Below are 16,279 nucleotides of genomic sequence, written 5' to 3' on the forward strand. Positions count from 1 at the left end.
AAATTTCAGACATTTTCCAACTTTGAAGTTGAACTAATTCGGTTTAATGAAAATGAACACAGAAATATTGCAAAGAAAACTCATTAGACCAAGGTATTGTGGTACACTATTTTGTCAGAAGAGATCAGAAAATGATTTATTCTTTGTGACATTGTGACTTTCTGGTGGCGATCGTAGCGTGCCCTAAATATGCAAAATTATATGCCCTGTTGTTTACTTCGCGCAGGCGCAGATCTGTTGATTTTACTCCAGGCCGGGAGGTGGCGCCGTTTTAAGGAGTTAACATTGGATCTGGAAAGAGAGCAAAGGGGCTGAGAAAGGCCGGACCGGGGTTGGCCTAGGGTAGCGTACATTGATTGGTTATTTTAAGCAGGGAACTTTGCCGGCGTGGTAAGCGATCTCCCTTACATTGGCGTTCTTGTTTCGCTCCACACAAGCTTTGGCCTTCCCGCTTCTGCGCAGCCCGACCCGGCCAAAGCCACACGGCCTACCCCCGTGTGTCATTTCTCTCCTTGTGATCACCATGTCCGGATTCGGCTCTTTGCCGACCAATGGCGTCGGCGCCGGAGCGAAAAAAGATGCTTTTGCGGACGCAATGGAAAGAGCCAGACAGGTAAAGCGTGATAATCGCACATTGAAAAATGCAACTGGCGAGCCATTTTACCTCGATAGTAGCTTAGCTAGCTTGATTATCCGTGTCGTTAGCTTCAGTTGACTAGCGAGCTTGTAGCGATATGCTACCGGCAAGTGAATTCTGCTATAAGGCATTGATTGACCTGAGCCCGCTCGAGATTGCAATTTGGACCGTCGTCTTTTGAGTGTTTCTATTGTGAACTCCAGAATCGTAACAGCGCCGCTTTTGTCCCTTTATGTTTCAGTTTGACCACGTAGGTTTTCCGTTCAACCTGGACATTTTGGCAAAAAAAAAAAAAAGTTCAGTCAAAGCACTAATTGAAGTGAGGCTAACAGATTGCTATTTGCGAATGACAATGAACTATACCGTACATTTGTACAGCTTAGTTATAAATAACCGCTGACTGCAATGCTTACTACATTGCAACTGATATTTTTGTCGGGTTCACAATCGTACAATTTAGTATTTTCTTAAATTTTCGTCGAGATGTGAAGTATTAACCAAGCAATCAACGAGAATCAAATATAAACCGAAGGGAATTGGATCACACATTTGTGTCTACAGTAATTTGGGTAGATAATGCCCAAACCCAAGCCATGCATAATTCAAATAAATGGTTTCTGTAATTTGTAATATCAGCTATCCATCCAGCCATCCCTCCATTTTTTTTCCAAGACTAAATAGACTAGAGATGTTCTGTGTTCTGCTTTTGAACATGAACCTGAACAGCCTTTTTCCAATCAATTTAGTGTCCTTAGAATTTCCCAAACAACTTGATTCAGCAACAGAATTGATTGAATAATTAATTGAATGAAGTCCAATATATATATATACATATATACATCTATACATATATACATATACACACACACACACACCTCCCGCTTGAATGTTCAAGTAAAACGTCTCAATTTCCTAGATTGCAGCTAAAATCAGTGGTGAGAGTGGTCACATGGCAAGCAACAATGGAGGAGCTGAGGGTTTTCCATTCGCCGCACAGAAACGATCCCTTGAAGAAGCAGGTTGCCAATTTTCTCCAAATGTCTTTTTTTGTCTGAAACTGCTATTATGTTAGAGGCTTACCATTTCCTTCTATTTAGATGAACCAGATGCCAAGAAGGTAGCATCACAGAATGAAAGAGATTCGTCATTGTGTATGTTGACTGTGCACATTGATTTATCACAACTGCTGGATCCTCTCACTTTCCAGCCACTCAAATGTGTATCTCTTTCTTGCAGCAATTGGAGCTCAACTGGCTGCCCTGGCTCAACAGAGGTATGAATGTATTTTTGCCATTTTTTTGGTGCTAATTCTTCACCAGTGCACTGTTCTAATGGGTTATGTAGTTTCTAATTTCTTGTATAACTGGTTCCAGTGTCAGGCCCGGCATGATGACAATGACAGAGGAGTGCAGAGTGCCTGATTCCATGGTTGGTCTCGGTAAGTGCATCCATACCTCTTAAGTTGTATATGAACAATACAACTGTGTGTTGTACAAATGTTCAAATTAGAATTGCAATTGTCTACTGTCCTTTAGTCATCGGCAGAGGAGGTGAACACATCAACAAAATACAACGGGAATCTGGCTGCAAAGTTCAGATTGCACACGGTGAGCTTCACAATAACCAAATTGATAACTTTGTAGTCTTCTCTGCTCTTTGTGTTTATTTGTATCTTTCCACATTTTTCTGTTATTTCAGACAGTGCTGGTCTTTCGGACAGAAGTGTTTCTTTGACAGGTTCGCCTGATGCCATAAAGTAAGCCCCACGCCCCGCCCCCATTGTCAGGCCATTCTAATCAACCCTGATAGTTTAAGATATGAGGCGTTTTCTCTCGTGCTGTTGAATCAGATTAACATTCAGCACTGGTGAAAGAAGTAAGAAGAAGCGTGATTGCACAATTTAAACTCTGAAAAAGGGTTTTACACGAGCAGAATTTATGGGGCCGATCAGCGAATTTAAATGAGCTAATTATAGATGCAATCACAAGATGGAGCAATGTGTTGGTTTGTATATTTTTTTTAGGTTTAATAAATACGATTTACACAACTTGGAAATTAGTTACTAATTGTGGACAATGAAAACGCGGGGGGATCGCTGCGCTTGTCTGGCGCTGCAGCTTTGGTTTGTTTCCTGCAAGCCTTTTTCGCAGCGTAATCCTCAACTCAGAATATTTTGACGACTGCACGTGCTTTGCCCAACATAGTAGTGTTTTCAAACAATTCGATTCATAACTGCACTTTTTATTTGTTTCAGGAGAGCAAAGGCGCTCATAGATGAAATCATCTCAAGGGGACATGATTCGCCCAACGGGCAGACGGGTTCTATGCAGGAGATGGTCATCCCTGCGGGCAAGGCTGGACTTATTATAGGCAAAGGAGGAGAGACTATCAAGCAGCTACAGGTTTGTCAAATGAGTCAGAAAGCACTAAACCCAAGTTTGGGCTTCCCTGCCAAAGCTGCTGCCCCCTGCGACCCACCCAACTTCGGTCGGCTCAGCGGAAACAAATTGATGGATAGATTGATGTCACTCTATTATTGAGCTGTGCATCCCGTAACATTCTTTTGCAATTTTGAAGGAACGAGCCGGAGTTAAAATGATCCTTATTCAAGATGGTTCCCAGCCGCCAAATGTAGATAAACCACTGCGCATCATTGGAGACCCATTCAAAGTGCAGGTACTTGAAAGTCATCATCGAAACATGTTTTTAGTTTCTCTGCTTTTTGCGGCCATTCATTTGGTTTTCTGTTGTTTTGCAGCAAGCTAAGGAGATGGTTAACGAGATTCTACGAGAACGGGAAGGTTTTGGTGACCGGAGTGAATATAGCTCAAGAATAGGGGGTAGTGGCATTGATGTAAGTTTGCTTGGGCTTGAAATTTGCATAAAATGCTTGCAAGTGACAGATTCTCTCGCAACAAATACATTTAGCTTGTTAGATGTAGCACACTTATTCCTGTTCATTTTGAATAAGTGGTAGAGAGAGTGTGTTTGAATAATTTACTACTGCACAGCAACTGACGCACAAAAGGCTTAAATTGACCTTGAAATGTGCTTGAATACAATACTGAGTCATTTCAGCCACATTTCTGGGATTTTTACAGATAGGTGTCCCTCGCCATGCAGTGGGGGTCATAATTGGAAGAAGTGGTGAGATGATTAAGAAGATCCAAAGTGATGCTGGAGTGAAGATACAGTTTAAACCAGGTAAGTACTTGTGGAAATTTGGTAATCTTGCAGTTTTTGCTGGATCCTATACTTGAAGGCCTTTTCGTTGACCCCTTTCCTGCTGTTGTTGGCTCTTTAAATACACACCCATCATTTGATAAATGTCATACGTTGACCTTTTAGATGATGGCAGCGGTCCTGAAAAAATGGCACACATTACGGGTCCTCCTGATCAGTGTCAACATGCCGCCTCCATCATCACAGACCTGATACAGAGTATCCGTACCAGAGAAGACGGCGGCCAGGGGGTGAGTATACATTAGTATACAATATCTTTTACAGTAAAACCTTACAGAATATTAGTCTGAAGCTGCAGGCTGGATAAGAGTTAGGAATTTGTGCATGCATGGATTTCTGATGCAGGAAAAACCTGGGTGTTACTGTTTTACAGGAACTTAAATTGCTTGGCAATCAATGGTAAATAAATTGCATACTGTGATCAATTGTAACAAAAACAAGGGGCTGATGTGGCTTTTCTTGGCTATTTTTTTTAATTACCATTTGCATGCACATGTGCGACATTGACACACTTTTGCAAACGCCAATATTTTTTATCTAAACCCTTAATAGGTCCGTCAAGTGCAACCTGGGCATTTTTTCTGGTGTAAGTAGTTTGAATCGAGAGATTTTTATTTATTTATTTCACACAGGGCCCCCCTGGTGCAGGGATGCCACCAGGAGGACGGGGTCGGGGTAGAGGCCAGGGAAACTGGGGTCCTCCAGGGGGAGAGATGACCTTCTCTGTTCCTGCTCACAAATGTGGACTCGTGATTGGCAGAGGAGGGGAGAACGTCAAAGCCATTAACCAACAGACTGGTGCATTTGTAGAGATGTTACGTCAGCCGCTACCAGATGGAGACCCAAATTTCAAACTGTTCACAATCAGAGGTTCTCCACAACAGATAGACTATGCAAAGCAACTTATAGAAGAAAAGATTGAGGTACATTCAAGTGTTGCTTGGTATTCCAGTGATTAGATGGGCTCACATTGAAGGGGTGTACTAATAAAGGAAACATGTCTTGGTTATCCAGGCCCCGTTATGTCCTGTGGGTGGTGGTCCAGGTCCAGGAGGCCCTGGTGGTTCCATGAACCCCTACAGCCCCAACCCTTATAATGCTGGACCTCCTGGTGGTGGACCACAGTATGTAAATCCTTAAATGTAGCAATTGCTTTAACTTTTAGCCCCGGACTAGACTACTTGGTGAACTAAAACCATTCATTGTTTTATTGCCCTGGTCTTTACAGTGGAGGTGCACCAGGTGGTCCCCAGTACTGTGCTCAGAATTGGGGGGACAGCTACCAGCAGTGGCAGAACCCAGGGCCACAAGACCCCAGTGAGTAATCGACATTCTAGTCATCAATACTTGTGTTGGCCAAGTCGGGTGCCCCCCAACAACTTGGTCTAGACAGAGAGACTGAACATAAAATTGGTGTATCTGCCTGTCCTGTGTCAAATCCCTTGTGATATGGGAAAAATAATTAAACTCACAAGCTAGTGTGTAGGGCCTTTTTGAAAAAGGGAGAACAGACCAAATTATAAACTGAGAGCCTGAAGTTTCAAACGCAACCTAAAATATACATTAAGAGACTATTTCAGATGTCTTACAAAAAATATGCTTTCGCCAAACTCACTCTGCCTGATGTGTTGCGATTACATTGTTTTTTTGTTTTTTTTCAAAGAAAAGGGCATAATTAAAGAATGACTGAATCAATTACTGATGGCCAACAAAATCAAGAAATGACGCAGAAATCATCATACTTGGTCACTAACAGCATTGCTGAGGCTCCTTAAAGAGTCACAAGCAAAGGGCTCCTACTAAGTTTGGTGTAATGGTGAGTTAAGGAAGTTTGAGGAAACTGGTCTGGTGCAAAAGTGTAATGTTCTATTTATATTTTATATATATAAATAAAGAGTTGGGGGACCTGTTTTAGCTACAAAAAGAAATGCCTGATCTTATTCTTTGCATTCTACCATTAGATAAGGCAGCGGCAGACCCAAATGCAGCCTGGGCGGCCTACTATGCACAGTACTACGGTCAACAGCCAGGGGGCACTATGCCAGCACAGAACCCAGCAGATCCTGGAGCAGCAGGGGACCAGAACCAAGCTGAACAGACAGCTGGTGGTCAGCCAGACTACACAAAGGCTTGGGAGGAATACTACAAAAAGATGGGCATGGGTAAGTGTGTACAGAAAACGTTGATAAATAAACTTAATGAGTCTCTTTAACCAGCATCTGCATGGCAATGATATTTTCCCCAATTATCTATTTTAATATTTTGCATTGTGCTGTTATTTTTTCAGTCCAGCCTGCAGGAGGGCCAGTGGCTGCTCCGGGAGCTGCGGCGGTACCAGCTGGGGGAGCAGCAGCGGCATCTGGTGGCCAGCCGGATTACAGTGCAGCCTGGGCAGAATATTACAGACAGCAAGCTGCCTACTATGGGCAGGGAGGGCAGGCCCCTGGGCAAGGGGCTCCACCACAGCAGGGGCAACAGGTAGGAGAAAAGTTTGAAACGAAAAAATATTGTTGCACCTTCTTAAAATACTGCTTGTTAGAGTACATTCATTTGAAAGGAAATTGCATATCTTTGACTTTTCTTTCCAGGCGCAGTAATGAAGTTTTGTTTGGGTGGATGGTTTTGTCTGCTCTTGGGACTTCTGCTGGTGGAGATTTCCGTTTTTTGCTTCAACAATTCAAGACCATTATTGAACCATCTACACTTCTTTCAAAATCTTATTTTTTAAATTTGGTAGTTGACTGACTTGTTTTTTTTTCCCCCACAAATGGAATAAGGGAGAAAGTTTTGCTCATGCATTGAAACAACGCACTAATTAATTATCTCGATAGAATTAGTTTTTTTGTTTTCCTTATTTCACCCACACCTTCTAATACATCTTTGTTTTCAAAACTATGAACTATAAATTATGAGTATCTTTACAGCAGAAGCTCTACAATGCTCACATTCGGGTTGATGAGATTCACTTTTATTTTGAAATTCCGTTTCTTCTGGTACTTTTTAAGTCACATTTAAAAGTTGTCTGTTGAAATTGCAGTTGTCATGTACCCTGCAATTTTTATTTTTAATTTCATTCACTGTATTTTTTTCCCCGGAGGGTACTGTGCATGTCTGTATGCTACTTAGCAGGAGTACATGTGCAGGTATGCTGTAAAATGACATAAGTTCACCCACTGGCTGATTGTGTGTCCCATGTGTGGATGTGTCTTCCCTCTGGTCAGTTAAACAGTAGCTCCAACTTAATCGAAAAAGAATTTCCCCCTCCCCCAGTAGGCTCTATCATTGTATTTTGTTTATTTTTTTTTTACAGCTTGTTTTTAAATACTTAAAAATAAAACATTCGGATCTACAACATCTTTCGGTTAAGTCCAATGACTTAATTAATTCGGCATTCACAAGAACTATTTAGTGTGTCAAATTTGTTTTCATCAAGAGCAACGTTTGTTATGGTAGTCCTCAGGATTCTGGGTATAACAGTGAAACAACTAATGTTTCATCTTGTTTTATTTGAAAGAAGCAGAGAGATGGATGTGAATGGCATTGGTGATTCATAGTGGATGCAAGGCAGCGTGACGTCACACTCTGAACCGGAAAGGGGTCAACAAAGAGGCGCTCGCAGACTGCTCATGCTAGTACCGCATATTTTTTGCCCGTTTATCTCAAGGAAAACAAAAATATGCCGAGTAAACACTGCTGCTATGGAACTTGCAGAAGCGACTCCAGACACTACGATCGTCCACATATGAAGGATGTAGTCTTTATTCGTTTTCCAAAGCCAAAAACTCAGAAAGATAAATGTGAACGATGGGTCAGCTTGTGCGGACGTCCAGAAGACCAATTTAACGCTAGCAAGGTGAAGCCTTTCACCTTCATATGTAGTAAACATTTCGTTGGTGGACATGGTCCTACAGATGACAACCCCGATCCCTTGCCGGCCACTGCTTGCCCCGAAGAGGTAAGCCCATTTCGATCATTTTCTTTACTCTTTGCTTGCCCGTTTGGCCCTATTCTTAGCGCCTGACCTGGGAAAATGTTTCAATGTCTAATTGTTTTTTAAATTTTTTTTTAAGTAGCCTCGCATAACAATCGTGTTAGGTTGTGAATTGTATGGAAAGTAATCCGTAGTGATTAATAGAGTTTTTGAGGAGATTTGTACAGCGTTTTGGTTTGTGGTTGCAGATTGAACGTATTATAAGGCGCAAAAGAAAGGTACCAACACTGAAGCCATTCGCAAGCAATTCTGCAACGAAAAGAATCAAAGTGCTGGACTCAGCCAAAACCGATCTCGACGCAGCAAACATCCTGTTGGATCTCAGTATGATCTCACCTCTAGATGCTACGGACACAGAACGATATAGAGTAAGTGTTATATATATTTTATTTTGTACGATGTAGTGTAAATCTGATTATCATATATGTATATTACAATAAGCATATTAAACGGTTTTTTTCTATCTTTGAATAAATGCACTGCCAAACAATAAAGCGGAAGTATTAAAGAGGTTTTAAACACCTTTATTTTGTCTTAAAGATGTTTTAAACACCTGCATTTTGTCTCTGTCTGTCCGTCTACAACATCCAAAAATGGAAAGTAACGTTTGTACAGTGCAAAAATCAAGGAAAGTCATCCACAAAACCAAAAAATGCATATTTATTATAACAAAACAAATTTCAGGGTAATTCCTTAGCCATCCTACTTAGATTTCAATTTATCATTTTGATTTGTAGGCCCATAACCCCATTGATGTGCATGTATGTTTGTTTTTCTGCCAGACTAACTCTGTGGGGATTCAAACAGAAGCTCTAGAACCCTGCTCCAAATGTTCAAAAGTAATGGTGGATGTTGGCTGTCAGACAATATATGACAGATACATGTTGAAGTCCAAGATTGAAAACATCATTCTAAAGAATGAAGCAGCCAAATCAAGATCCAGGCCTTCGTCTCCTAGTATGCCACCAAGTGATCACCAACCTGAAGATGAGGCCCTCTTGACTTTGGATAATGTAAAAGGAGAAAAATGACTTTCATTTTTACACCTCCTGGCCTTGTTCAAATTCCTCAGCCCAGTAGTGAATAACCTTACTTTCCAGAACAATACTGGCAAAAGTGAGCGGAGTTCAGCTAAAAAAACGGAGAAAGACCAAAACCAATCAAGGAACTTTTCATGACCCTTGTTAGACTATGTCATGGCTACATTGAGACACATTTGAACAATGGGACATATTAGAGCATTTACATCTTGGTGATCTTCTGTTAGTTGATGATGGCTAAACAGTGAAACATTTACTCATGGTAAGACAGGTAAAGATGAACATTCCTTCATTTTTGTAAAGTAAGCTCACACCTCACGAGAGACTTCTGAATAGAAAAATAGCGAAGGCATGTATTCATATAGCCCAGTACAACAACAATATTTAAAAAATTAAATTGATCTCTGGCACGATTCCCTTGTCTCTAACGCCACTGTCAAGTCAATCTGTCTTTGTTGCTTGTTGTCTTGTTACCTTTCAAGATCAGTTTGCAAAGTAAATAAAAATATAAAATGTTATATTTTTGCTGTAAAATGTTTGACTAATTTTAGATATTTAATCTAAAATCAATGAATATTTGGTGATCGTCTCAAAATATTTTGATGCTTAAAATCAATGTAGTCACTTGAATGTTTCCTTTTACATAAATGCAATTCCGAAATTATTTTGACGGAGAAAGTTTATTTATTATTAGGAAAGTTATTGCACAGATGACGTCAGGTTGTCTTTATTATACGTCTCCGTAAATTGACTTACTATAAGTAAACGTCTCATTTCTAACAATTGACTCTTCCTTTGATGTTCTACTCGACTCCTTCAAGGCGTAATAATAGGAGGAGCGGACGTAAACAGAGGATCGAGGTAGTTTTAATAAATGAGACACCGACTCCGACTGGTGAAAGCTGGCCTCGTCGGTCTCGTGCAGCAGCTGACCAATCAGCCGCGTCCGGGTCTCAACACGAGCAACAGTTCAGTTCGAGATGGCGCCCAGCTCGAAATCAGAAAAGAAGGCTGTCAAACACAGAACCGAAGGAAGGCACAAAGACCACGTCGTGAAACTTCTCGTGCGAGGGAAGGTACGATTGTTATTTGCTTCACTTTGGCAACAATGCTTTTGGAGTAATATGATGTGCCTTGTTTTCATGAGCGTCTGTAGCTGCGACCTAGCTCGTTGGCTAACCAACGCGAATCAACGGAAGAGAATCATTCGAAGCTAGCAGCCAGCACCTTTTCTGTACACTCTTGTGGGTCACACTTGGGCTTGCACTCTGGTATTGGTGCCCAAGACGTGTACAAATACTTTAGGATATTTTGCTAGCTAGCATATAGTTGGCGTTGGGACGAAACCTTGTAGCTCCAAAATAGTCACTTTTCACGAGACTCCTAAAAGGGCACATTTGTTAAACCATAAACATAACACTGGGACGTGCGGTCAGGGCAAGCAGAAAGAGCCATGTGAAGTGTATAACAAAACTAAAAGCTAATAATGATAACATCCAAATCGTTTCCAATTTATTATTTACTCCGCGCTTTATATTGACATAATGTCAGTGAATTCCATGACATCCTTAGGAGAAAGGCACAGCCCTACTACTGTTTCCAGATTCTTATATTAGCATTTTACCCGATATCACTACCCTAAAAGCAGTATTGGATTACATCAGTCTACTGCACATCCAGAATCTCTGATATTAGCACTCAAATATAAGCAGTCCATTCCAGACTCTGTTCATGCTCGTTTTAGAATAAATGGGTCATTTTGCTCATACTGGTGTTTGTAATAGTATCATTTGATCAACTCTCTTCTAACTTTAATGCAAAAACAAATAAAAGCATGTTTTATTCCTGATGATATAATTGCTGATCAGAGAAAACGTAATTTCGATCTCTTTGTGTGTCTCGGCATGTGAAGACGTTGACAATAAAGCAGACTTTGACTTTGACTTTGATCAATATGTATCGACAAGTAATCTAGGCTGCAATATCTGTATCGGAAGTGAAAAAGTTGTATTGGGACAAGCTTACAATACGGAGAACGTACATATTAACTGACAATGTCGATAGTTGGCGGGAGCCCTCGCACAAGTAGAAACATAGCTGTTTGTCTTTATATTGCCAGCTATGCCATTTATCACGCATATACTGCACATGCTGATGTTCAGCAGTGTGTCTAATACAGGAGTGTCCAAATCCGTTTCTCAAAGGCTGCTTTCCTGCATGATTTAAATGCCGCCACCTCTGTTTATCTGTGAATCGTCACGTATTGCTTTGCATCGTGTTTCCCAGCTAATAAATATTTTGTTTTAATTATTCCATTATGCAGCTTTCAGGGCAGTTCTCCCAGAATCTTTTCCGGAAGCTCCCTCCGCGAGTGTGTGTCCCATTAAAGAACATTGTCAGTGAGGAATACTTGAGAGCAGGGTAAGTGTTACTTACACCCATAAACGTTGTAAATGTTTATTTTAAGCACACTAGTGTTGATCCACAAACAAGCCGGTGATGCAGTCGTATGTTGTTTGATTCCAGGCATATCTTCCTTGGCTTCACCAAGTGTGGCCGCTACGTTCTGTCCTACACCAGGGACTGGGGAGAGGATGATGAGTTTTATTTCTATACCTACCATCTCTATTGGTGGGAGTTTAATCTCCACAGTCGACTCAGACAGGTAAAACAAATTGTGTCCTATCACTGGTGAGCAAATTTTAGAAGATATTGCAGAATTGAGTGAGGCATTTGACACTTATCTATTCTATGTATTTTCATTCTAGGTTCAATATGTGCGCCTGTTTGCAGGTGAAGAAATCTACAATGACCTTTACCTCACTGTGTGTGGGTGGCCAAACGACCAGTCTAAAATTGTCATCTTCGGTTTTAAGTAAGACAGTATTTATTCACACACGGCCGCTTCGGATAATTCTACTTAATTCTGTTGTAATCATGTTTGTCTACGTGACGCAACCTTTCAGCTCTCTCCTGATGAACTTGATGAGCGCCGAGAACTACCGAGACATCTCCATGACAATCGTTTCAATGCCTCCACCTCAGCCTTGCCCCGACTGTTGTTGTACACTTCCCTCGACCACATCAGTACGCAATGGTAAACAAATCACCTCTTCTGCTGACCGAGCTTCCTTAGCCTGTACGGCTCTTCTGATTGTCGCGTGGGTCTGTGCAGGAAGCGGCGAGTGTTTGGAGCACGGCTACGTGCTCAACAGCAAGTATCAGGTGGTGTACCCCTTTCCTACTTTTCAGCCTGCTTTCCAGCTGAAAAAGGACCAGGTCATCCTGTTAAATACCAGCTACTCTCTAGTGGCTTGTGGTATCTCTCTTTGCAAAGGTAAATATTTATTTATTTACTTAATAAACATGATATATCCAGCCTGAACTGACGAACAGTAACTAGTTTTCATGAGTGGCTGACGGTTGACCACAGTGAGCAGCTCGCTACAAGAATGTCAACATCAAGCAGCAACAACATGTAATTCAACAGTAGTAAAGAAATAAGTATGAAAAATTGTTGGCCTGCATGTGAATTCTTCGTCCGGCTCATACTGGCAGGTTACTTGTTAACGTTTAATTCGTTAAACGTTTGTCCTTTATGTCATAGCTTTATGCCCTACCTATCAAACATGAAATTGCAGTTAACTGGCTTTGTTTGTTTCAGGCAAGGCTGGTCCGTCATCCCCAATACTCTACACAAAGAGAGCAGTTTCGTCACATCAGGCGTCCACATGCTCCTCTCCCACTGCCTCAACTTCCTTGTTGTCTCAGGGATTTCCTGATAGGCACCCAACACAGAGCGGGTTCACCCCTGCGCCTCCTTCTCCCAACCAAACACAAGCAGCAATGCGAGCTAGAGAATTCGCAGCCGACCTCTTCCGACGGGCCCAAGGCGGAGCGGGTGGAGGTGAAAAAGAGGGAGCACCGAAACCATCAGAGCCGCTGGTGGTAAACGGCCAGCAGGATGAGCAGGATTGTCCAAAGTCTATGCAGAAAGAAACACGGACCTGTTTGCCACAAATGTCGACAGCCGGCCATAGCTTAACGCAGTCTTCAGAACAAATGATGTCTCCTGCATCGTCTTCATCATCGGCTTCTTCCCCTCCCACCCCACCTGCATCCCAGGAGGTTGACCCTAGTGAACCTGGATATGTCAACTACTCGTGTCTGCACTACTGTTCCAAGCCAGGCTCATTGGAGCAGAATACAGGAGGAGATACAGGTAAAAAAAAAAAAAAATTATATGCACACCTGCCATATTATGACCACTTGCACAATTGACTGAGAGTCAATGTAATGGTGTTGTTGTCTAACATTCTGTCTGTTCAATTTTTCATGATCACTCTGAGAGGGCTGCTCATTTCAATTAAATCCCGTAATTGTCCCTGCGTTTGATTAAAGGATCATTATTTTTGAAAATTCTAGTTTTCAGGCCTTGAATGTGTTGGGTTTTGCACATTAGCTGTTATTAGTCTTAATCTCTTTGTCTTTATTGATTTGCGTCTCGTTTTTTGCGTCCAGGTTATGAAGACGATAAAGTACAGCTTCCGTTCACCGTCACCGATCTTAAAGGGCGGAGCCTGCAGCTGGTCAGCGAGCCACACGATGGACAGGTCTGTGACATACTGGGAATATCAAAAGCATGGGTTTGCAAGCGGAATTGATTGCACGTTTATGGTAAAACGTACGATAAAATAGCACGTTCGTCTCGGCTGCCAATCACTGAAATGACATCACTCTCATTCTCGCTTGCTTGTTATAGTAACTAATAAACAATGCGCAATTGACAATGAGGGGGGAAAAATAGCCCAAGGTATACAGACTGCTATAGTTTGTTTGCCGCGAAAAAGACCTCTGGGCGAAGACAAAAAAAGAATAAACATCTCGTATACTAAAACATAATTCCACTCTGACATCTCTCATTGTATACCTGCATTTGAGTGAATTGGCTCTGCATATGTGTGTGGTATTTTACAGAGTGTACGTGTAGAGCAGCTGACTCTGGACTTTGAGTATCTAATTAATGAGGTGATCAGGAAAGACGCCGCCTGGGCGCCGCAGTTCTGCTCTTTCAGCGACTATGATGTGGTCATATTAGAGGTAAACTAACAAATACGACACAGTCCCGCGCACTTTTGAATTAAAGTGTGTGCCTGATTGTTTTCGTGTGTGTGTCAGGTTTGCCCGGAGACCAACACAGTCATGATTAGCATCGGCCTCTTGTTACTGGCTTTCTCCCCTTCGGAGCATTGCAGGTGCTGTTGGTCTTTTGTTACTTTTTTAGGAACAAGCTTGAAGTTTCTTTTCTTAAGCTCTTTTTCTCTTGTCAGGCCCAACACGTACCATTCAAACCTGCAGGTCAGTTGGGACCTCAACTCAGGTGTGTGTTGCACTGTAGGCATCGGTGACCTTACAGAGGTCAAGGGTCAGACCAGGTAAGCAAACACCCAGTGTGATCCTACATGATATAGGCCCGCTTCACCTCGTTTTGCTGAGTCAGCAATGTTAAGTCAGGCCTTTGCAATGTTAGATGCAGAAGTGTTGAATCCAACCAGAACTTGTTCAACCTGATTAGACTCTGGCCTTTCAGTTATTCAAATGTGCCGTTCAGTTATTCAGAGTACCCAAAAAAAGCAGAGCCAGTATGTTTGGCAGTACAATGAAAGGAAATATGTCAAGCTCTAGATTTGAAATCTACAAGTCGCATCAGAGTAGAAGTCGCAGGACCAGGCAAATTATGAAAAGTTGAGGCCTATACAGTAGTCCGCACAGTCCGATAATAAACAGGAGAAAGCCAGAGAAGCCATCTTAAATACTAAGCTAGGATGCCATGTTGTCACAAAATACTACTTTCACTACAGAAACAGGAGAATAATTACTGTTAAGAGGCTGAAATTCTAACGATTTGGGACTATTTTAAGTTAAACTGTCTTAAAACCGTTAATCAAAATAGTAGTGAGTCAATAACAAATGAGTTGTTAATTAACCAATTACGTTTTGTACCTGTTGTCAGAATGTACAAAAGCATGCAGTAATGCATATAACTTGTCTCGCGTGTCAGCGGGCGTGTGTGGAGTTCTTACAGGAAGTCCTGCGTGAACACGCTGATGAAGTGTCTCATTCCTGAGAGCAGCTCGCGCTCCATCAATCGCATGACCAACGAAGGACTACACAAAGGTCAGTTGAAGCTGCAGATTGACTTCATGACGGTATTAAGTTTGTCCGAGGCTTGTTTCTGTCTAGACATATTTGGGCATAGTCATCTTCCCCAGTCAATAAACGGATTGTAAAGCTGCTTCAAAAAGTGCTTGAAGATTGGTTGAATAGGCTTAAGTACTATTGAATTAATGGTTACTCCTCGCCCATGTAGGATCATCTCTTCAGGTGCTGGCTGATAGCGAGAGATGCACATGGATTGTCCTGTGATACTGGGTGCAAATCAAAAGGAGAGCAAGCGAACGAACGGCCTTGGGGCTCAACTGCACTGTGATAACGTACACATCAAAACTGTACTCGGTGTCATATACCGGTAACTGCACATTATTTTTTTTTGTTTCAGAGAGACATCTGTATTTACATGATGTTTAATTTGTAAGTACAAAAGAATGAACTGGACTGGATAAAGATTGCCACAACTAAGTTCTTTTCTTATACAGTATACAAGTACTGTATAACTAAAGTGTTTGTCTGCTATAGAGAGTATTGTGAGTACGTCAACCTGCACCTGTAAAGGAATATGTAATTCTGTGTGTTTCTGCCCCCTTTTTGTTGACTCACAAGGCTGTAGTTTTTCTCATCGCACAGAACAAAGCAACTTTATGTTTACTCTAAATATCTTGGGGGGGGGGTGTCTATAAAAGTATTTGTTTCATGATTGTTGGTTCTTCAAGTCCTCTACATGTTTCACTGGTTGATGTAATGCTGTATGTTCCAGGCAAGGAATTAGGAATATTTCTTGAAGTTTTGTCAAAATGAAATGTTGCAGATTGTGTCAAACAATACGATTTGTGGTTAATCCGATTTGAGTGATGTTCTCATGATACGAAGATGGGGGATTTAAAGGCACCCATTTTACATAAGAGTCTCAAGGGACAGCACCAAACACAAATATGGATTTTGTCTCAAGTTACTCACAGTCACTTACTCAGTGTGAAGACTTGGCCTGTAAATGAATCGAAGCAAGCCAAAGCCATGACTTTCATTTCATTCTGCCATTGAATGTAAGAGTAATTCGTTTTAATGCCTTTGTCACTGGCATAGATACATTTGAATGCTGATATGTTGGTAAATTTGAATAACTTAGACATATTAACTGCAATAAGGGAGTTCTCCACATCACACCACGCTATCTTTCAGCGCATCAGTGTG

At 41.6% G+C, this 16,279-nt stretch overlaps 2 protein-coding genes across 5 annotated transcripts; both read left to right on the plus strand.

Moving 5' to 3' along the window:
* Window positions 1-282: 282 nt before the first annotated feature.
* Window positions 283-7,234, plus strand: LOC133150963 (far upstream element-binding protein 2-like). 4 transcript variants are annotated; one of them, XM_061273626.1, is made up of 19 exons: window positions 283-390; window positions 463-613; window positions 1,554-1,656; window positions 1,735-1,788; window positions 1,874-1,910; window positions 2,011-2,075; window positions 2,173-2,244; window positions 2,336-2,393; window positions 2,892-3,039; window positions 3,215-3,313; window positions 3,396-3,491; window positions 3,739-3,841; window positions 3,986-4,110; window positions 4,513-4,803; window positions 4,895-5,004; window positions 5,109-5,197; window positions 5,842-6,042; window positions 6,168-6,358; window positions 6,469-7,234. In XM_061273626.1, the coding sequence occupies exons 2-19, from the start codon at window positions 524-526 to the stop codon at window positions 6,475-6,477; spliced, it is 1,941 nt and encodes a 646-aa protein (XP_061129610.1). In that variant the 5' UTR covers window positions 283-390; window positions 463-523; the 3' UTR covers window positions 6,478-7,234. The 4 variants fall into 4 exon arrangements, 3 of the variants coding, with proteins under 3 accessions (XP_061129610.1, XP_061129611.1, XP_061129609.1); XM_061273625.1 differs by having other exon boundaries at window positions 296-613; XR_009713841.1 differs by lacking the exons at window positions 6,168-6,358; window positions 6,469-7,234 and adding an exon at window positions 5,544-5,696 and having other exon boundaries at window positions 295-613; window positions 5,842-5,980.
* A 229-nt stretch (window positions 7,235-7,463) lies between these two features.
* On the plus strand, window positions 7,464-15,931 carry dcaf15 (DDB1 and CUL4 associated factor 15). Its single transcript, XM_061273628.1, has 15 exons — window positions 7,464-7,835; window positions 8,060-8,239; window positions 9,733-9,987; window positions 11,235-11,332; window positions 11,438-11,576; window positions 11,680-11,786; window positions 11,878-12,008; window positions 12,087-12,248; window positions 12,576-13,133; window positions 13,433-13,524; window positions 13,889-14,011; window positions 14,090-14,166; window positions 14,242-14,346; window positions 14,973-15,088; window positions 15,282-15,931. Exons 3-15 carry the CDS (start codon window positions 9,892-9,894, stop codon window positions 15,335-15,337), a joined length of 1,860 nt encoding a protein of 619 aa, XP_061129612.1. The 5' UTR covers window positions 7,464-7,835; window positions 8,060-8,239; window positions 9,733-9,891; the 3' UTR covers window positions 15,338-15,931.
* Window positions 15,932-16,279: the final 348 nt, after the last annotated feature.

This window comes from Syngnathus typhle, linkage group LG3 (genome assembly GCF_033458585.1).
Source record: "Syngnathus typhle isolate RoL2023-S1 ecotype Sweden linkage group LG3, RoL_Styp_1.0, whole genome shotgun sequence".
Lineage (NCBI taxonomy): Eukaryota > Metazoa > Chordata > Actinopteri > Syngnathiformes > Syngnathidae > Syngnathus > Syngnathus typhle.